Genomic DNA, 6,982 nt, shown 5'->3' on the forward strand with positions numbered 1-6,982 from the left:
GATGGATTCCTAGACAATCTTGGCCCTCATCGATGTGTTGGTGTAATCACACTGACAGGCCGTTCAAAGTTCTGCAAATAATCCACACAATAACCAACGACGTGACGTAGATGGCAATTTGATCAATGCGCCGTTGTTCTTGGAGGAGGGTCAAAGTGCAATACAGATTGTAACTGAACGTTTGTCAGTAGATGCCGGACATATTATGCGCGTTTTTAATATTATCCAATCCAGTCTCCGTACATATAGAGTAAAGCGATATGTATTCCAGTCGCAGCTCGAGTGCTATTCACGTCACGCGACCTCTATCTGGAGGAACAAATGGCAACATTACAGGGCACTTCCTACAGGCGTGACGAAACTGGGGTCAGAACAATTTATAATTAAAAATACCATGGCGACGACGGATCACCTGACGCCAGAAATAAATTTGCGATTGATGACCCCACAATGTAAATTGTACCATTGTAAATTTGATGACACTTCTGGTGTTAGTGATCCATATTGGGCATTCTATTGGCCAGGAGGGCAAGTATTAACCAGGTAAGGTAAGGGGCGTGACCATTTCAAATCATGGGGGTGGCTGGAAAATTTGTTTTAAAAAATAGCAAGCCTGGTACGAAAAAAACAACAAATGTATGCAATGTGCTGCAGGTAAAAACAGTTTCTAGAAAAATAAAAGTGTACAAATAAGTCACTCTGAAAAAAAATTCACACTTTACCAGCCACCCTTATGATTTTAAATTGTTGCCCCTAACATAACTCCCCAATTGTTTTTCCTTTAATAATACTACGAAAATCCTTCAGAATTCCTATAAAACTACTGCTGTAAAATACTTTATTTTTGCTTGGAATTAATTTTCGCTATTTTTGCTGAAGAAATGATTCAGTGAAAATAAAATCCAGCGAATATACCTTTTTGTCCTATATTTTACATTCAAATCATCAAAAATCAGTGAAAATAATTTCCATACAAAACACCCTAAAAAGTCTATTCAGCAAAAAATCAATCCAGCTAAAATATAATATTTTACAGTATTGGAATCCTTTAGTATTCCATTAAAGCGTAGTGGTCGTCGCGCTGCGCATGTGCAACATTTGTGTTGATAAACATTGATTTACCCACAATCCACTGAGTGATTACCACCGGATTCCTTACAATCGCCTGAAAATTACCTAATTAAAACTTGGAAACCTCTCAGTTTGTACTGGTTGATCTGCGCAACAGTCAAAGTCACCATCTTTGTTTATATGCTAGGAAAATCCTTTAGAATTCCTATAAGAATACAATTGGAATCGTCTAGTATTCCTACATGTATAAGAATCGAGGAAAATCCTGTAGAATTCTTTTATGAATACTAATGGAATCATCTGGTATTTCTACAGGAATGCTAGGATATTATTTAAAATTCCTATAAGACTACTATTGGAATTGTCTAGTATTTCTCTAAGGATGCAAGAAAAATCCTTTAGTATTCCTATAAGAATACAATTGGAATCGTCTAGTATTCCTACATGTATAAGAATCAAGGAAAATCCTGTAGAATTCTTTTATGAATACTAATGGAATCATCTGGTATTTCTATAGGAATGCTAGATATTATTTAGAATTCCTATAAGACTACTATTGGAATTGTCTAGTATTTCTCTAAGAATGCAAGAAAAATCCTTTAGTATTCCTATAAGCTTAGAATACTGTTGAAATCCATCACTATTCATATGAGGATGCTACAAAAATCCTTTAGAATTCTTATAAGATTATGAATAAAATCATTTAAATTGGTAGAGAAATACTATTAAAAATCTGTTTAGTAATCCTTTAAAGAAATGCTATTAATTCCAATTTCACAATACTCAAATATTTGGTATGTTGAAGTGAAAATTGATATTTCCTTCACACAGGTTTCTTCTTGATAATCCATCCTATGTTATTGGTAAGAATATTCTAGATGTTGGCAGTGGTTGTGGTGCAACTGCTATTGCATGTATTAAATTAGGTGCCAATAATGTACTTGCCAATGACATTGACCCAGGTGAGTATAACAGACATGATCATGTTCTGGTTTTATATCCATTCAGAAATTCAATATTAAAAATTCCTGATGACATATACTTGTTCCTAAACATAACTGTCAAGATTAATATGTTTTGTGTATACAACTTTTTTAATTGTAGTTGCTGAAAAAGCAATCCATCTAAATGCGGAACTAAATGGTGTTTCTATAGAAACAAGTACAGAGAACATGATTGGAAAAGTTGACACAGAATTTGATACAATTATTCTTGGAGACATGTTTTATGATGAATCTTTTACTAAGCAAGTCACTGATTGGCTTTTGAAGTTGCTATCTCTCAAAAGAAAGATGATTATGATTGGCGATCCTGGAAGAGTGTTTTTAAATCAACTGCCCATCAGGAAGCACCTCCACCAGTTAGCAAAATACAGACTTACTGAACAATGCAAGTTTGAAAACCACGGGTTTAATGATGCTGCTGTATGGACTATCAAATGAAAACTGTCATTCTGTCATGGAACATGTATACTGTGTATTCATAGAAAGTAAAGCTGAATGAACTGAATAAAAGCTACTACTAATTTACGGATGGGGAAGTTTGTGTAAGCCACTATCTACATCCCTCATTATCATGTGTGAATCCAAGTTTGAGGAAACCACATTATATATGCTTGAGTCATAACTATATAATGTTCCTGTACTTTGCTATACATATATACCTAAAATGGGGTACACAAGGAAAGGAGCACTATCTGATTCAAAATTCAGTTCGTAATCTCATTCATAAACGTGAATCATGCCTCGAAAGAATCCTGATGTCATTGGGTCTCTGTTTTCTTTCCATGAAAAAATAATATTGCCACAGATACACTCTCTGTAGTATGCTTTCTGGAAAAACTAGTACAACTACATGTATACTTTCTAACTGGGAGGTGAATGACTAATTCATCATTTGAACTTCAAACTTTTCGAAAAGCCAATATTTTGATTTATTTTTGATTTATACCAATTTATAAGTTAATCTTGTCTTTTTTTAATGATTCCTCAGTTGATTATTCATATTCATAGAAACATTATTTATTTTGATAGAATTTACTTCCACAAAAGTTAAAGATTGATTACCGGTAAACTCAAATTAAACTGTATCTAGATTTGGTTCTCCAAATAGGCAAACTAAATACTTCCTTTGGTCAAAGTGTTGTATACCTTACACAGCTTAAAATACTAATTTCTGGTTGGGAAAACATTTATTTTGTTGCTATTACCGAAGAGATTCCAAGTCCAAATGAGCAACAGGTCATTTATATGCACTATTTAGATGTTGAAATTTATTATATTAATGTTGCAAAGTGTTAATAACCAAAATAATGCAACCACAGTCATATTCAGGTAAGCTTTACAATAAATGTATAAACACGTGATAATATATACAATCATTGGAAAAAATGTAAGGGAATGAAGGTATTCCTGCTTCATATGTTTATCTTAAGACAACTGGCTTCATTTTAATGATATAGTATTGTAAGGGTTATTCTAGAAAAAAACTGCAAGAGGGAGAACTGCAATTCAGCGGCACGACCAAGTGGGGGAGATAGGGTTCTCCTTACTAGGGTTGGAGTATTTGATAATTCTAAGTTAAAATGGAGCATTCTATGACTTCCTTGGGGCCAAAATTACTATCAGACAGGTTACAGTTGAAGACTGTGGCCACATGTGATCCCTGGTCAATCTCCCCAGGGTAAGGGGCGCATGGCATGAGGGTGCTGCGCCCCTGTTCCCTGATCGTACTGTTATGTTCTCCTTGAGGATGTTGTCCAACCTAGTGAATAGGAGTGAACATCTCACTGTTTATGCAAAATAAAGCCACACTGTCATAGTCTGGGAAATCTGATACTGTAAAATACTTTCGCTTGGATTTAATTTTTGCTGAAGAAATGGTTCAGGTAAAATAAAATCCAGTGAATATACCTTTTTTGCTATAGTTTACATTCAACTAGTCAAAAATCAGTGAAAATAAATTCCATACAAAACAAAACACTCAAAAACTCATTTCAGCAAAAATTAATTCCAGCTAAAATAAAGTATTTTACAGTAATACATTTGAATGGTAGCCAACAACATTGAGTTAATGGTACAAGAAGGTCATTGACTTATCAAATGTTTTTATGGCAATTGCATAGTGGTGAAATGTGGACCCATCAATCGAGTGACAGTGAAATATTGATATCAAGGTTAGTCACCCCAAACTAAAATATTTATTAGCCCATGTCACTCGATTTAGTTTTTTCTTAAATTAGTTTGATTAGTAGAACTGGGATAGTCAGTTGGAAAATGTTATAGAATTGAAACTGCAATATTGAGAGGGACACGCCAGCTCAATGCTTCACAGGAAATCTAATCCGTGGTCAGCAAGTTTCTTGACCTTGACCTGGATCATTGACATGTCAGTGAACATCAAATATTATTCTGATGGAAGTGTGACAAATATTGTGTTTTGCTGAAAGTACTCAAAACAACAAACAAACCTTAATAATTCATTTTAGGTTATCAAGTCTCTTTTTAAATTCGAGCATTGTTTTACATTCATACATATTCCAATCATTAATAATTCTCTGGCTAAATAAATTCCGTCTTAGTAAGTCTACTATATTTCATATGAAAACTGTCATAAGCATTTTGTTCTTAAAGAAACCTTCGTAATTAACTTTTTGAAATCCTGCTCTAAGTTTGATCAGGTCCCCACTTTTCTTGGCTTCAATGACCTTTCTAAGGACAGTGACCAGGCTTAAATACAATATTCTAGACGAGGGCGAACTGAAGGTAGTATATAAAGGTAGAATGAGATGGCGATCCCTGTGGTTATACCATGGTAAATGCTTCCATGCACGCGATTTATCAACAACAAGCAGAGTCGAGTTTTTAAGTCAAGCTTCAATCCAAGGAAACAGTAGGCAGTTATAATATGAAATTTGAGTTGACGACATAAACATGTTATACTTGAAAAGTCGAATTGTTATGGTGCCACAATCACTGTCACACAAAACCTGAGGTTCACTCAAGATTATCATCAGTAATCTCTAGCTGCTTTATGATATTGGCAATCACTCACTCATCATATTGAATTATTTCGTACATATCATTTATATATTGTCTAAAACTAGAATAGGCAAAGAATGATTTAATCTTAATATTAATAAAAGTGTTTCGTTTTACTAACCTCGACAGATGTATTAAGCATATACTTTTACTTGTTATAGTCGTGTTCATCTTCAGCGACGACCACAATTTACTCTTCGTATAAGCAGTAAATTTTATCCTGAAAAAGCTGCCAAGCCCCCACCGTATCACAGTTATCCAAATTAAACCAGGCTTGTTTTTGCAAGTTGGTTCTAATGTTGTCCGTGACAGTTTGTGAAACAAATACACTGGTACATTCAAGTTAATTTTAGAAAAATTGTGCTTAGTCGCTTGCCATGTAATCATTACTAACTAAAGGGGTAGTGCTGCAATGGAATCAAACATTTTCACTTGACTAGTAAAGACCAAAGTAGAGATCAAACATATCATCACCGCGTGTAGGTACGTCCACATGCAGAGATAAGTACCCATCAAGAGTAGAAGAACTGATAGTTTCGATACGATACTAACAAACACCGAGCATGCGTAGTGGTTTTGATTTTTCATCTAACGAATACATTTGACTGTCAAGCAAACGCAATATTTTTTAGTTTATGGTAAATCATATTCCAATTCGATGTACATTACAGAGCATCGGACAACAATAATAAAAAAATACATGTTTCGTCCATGTCGCATCTTTAACTTATTCAACATTTCGTTGTTATTATGTCTACTGTTATTAAATACAGGATTGGCTCGGCAATCAGAATTTGCATTTATTTATTGACATAAGTGACTGTTTTAGTGTTTATTGTGTTATCCTGTCCTTTCCTACCTTCAGAAGAGGACGATGTTTTACTATATCATAGTTTCTGGTAGTTAAAGGGCGCCGTTGTCGTGCCGCGTCCTGTTCGATATGGGACTCATAGCGACGTACACAACGCGTGTAAAATACACTGTTTATTTACATGAAATTCGAACACGCGCTGCGCGACGACCACCGCCCTTTAAGTTTGTTTCTCCGCTTTCCTCTCTTATTTTTATTTCATGTATCATTTTCTTTCCGACTATTTCAGATACGGTTTTAATTTTGGGGTATTCTAACAAATTTGGTTGCATTGGCCTACAAGCCATTGAGTTTTTTGGATCGACCCCTTTTATTTTCAGATTTTATGTTTGTTAAAGCCTCGTACACTTATTTACATTCCCACACTGACAATTGATGGCGCTGACTCACCCGACAGGTTATGACCACCTACCCGCTCCCCTCCTCAAAATAAAATATGGAGTGGACATAATCTTTACTCACTCTTTTATATTTTATACTAGCATTTTTGTTAATTGTAACAGACATGGACCAACCACGGAGAGCTGTATATTTATGCTGTTCCTGTTTTAGCCAAACTGGCTGGACTGATGGGTGTCCGGAATAGGGTAGGCAATTTCAGCATACATTATTAAAATGGTAATATAGCTCAGCAAATGTCCTTGAAAATCATCGAAAAAGTAGCACAAAAAAAAAGCGCTGTTCAAGCAGACAAAATCGCTAATTTGGGCGGCAAAAATACTCATCACACTTAACTACTGGATGTACCATTAGAAACTCAGGGCAGAAAAACTGGGCAAAAAATGTTCGTGCTAATTTTTGTCCATGATCATGATTTTACTGTATTTTGTGAAATATTTCCCCCTAAGAGTAGGCGTGCCGATTTTCGTTTTCTAATTCTGCCATCGCCTCCAAATTTCCACTCCACTCTTAATGTCAAAAAAAACAATCACAGACTATGTAAGGGCATCAAAATCATTCTGACTGTCCTGGTTGGGATATGTAGGTAACGGTGATATTT

The 6,982-nt window shown here is 35.0% G+C and overlaps 1 protein-coding gene across 1 annotated transcript; it reads left to right on the forward strand.

The window, feature by feature from the left end:
- The first annotated feature begins 205 nt into the window (after positions 1-205).
- Positions 206-2,600, forward strand: LOC100370020 (electron transfer flavoprotein beta subunit lysine methyltransferase-like). Its single transcript, XM_002736455.4, has 3 exons — positions 206-543; positions 1,903-2,033; positions 2,176-2,600. The coding sequence occupies exons 1-3, from the start codon at positions 206-208 to the stop codon at positions 2,511-2,513; spliced, it is 807 nt and encodes a 268-aa protein (XP_002736501.3). The 3' UTR covers positions 2,514-2,600.
- The last annotated feature ends 4,382 nt before the right edge of the window (positions 2,601-6,982 follow it).

Source organism: Saccoglossus kowalevskii, chromosome 16 (assembly GCF_978046115.1).
Source record: "Saccoglossus kowalevskii chromosome 16, keSacKowa6.1, whole genome shotgun sequence".
In the NCBI taxonomy this organism is placed as follows: Eukaryota; Metazoa; Hemichordata; class Enteropneusta; family Harrimaniidae; genus Saccoglossus; species Saccoglossus kowalevskii.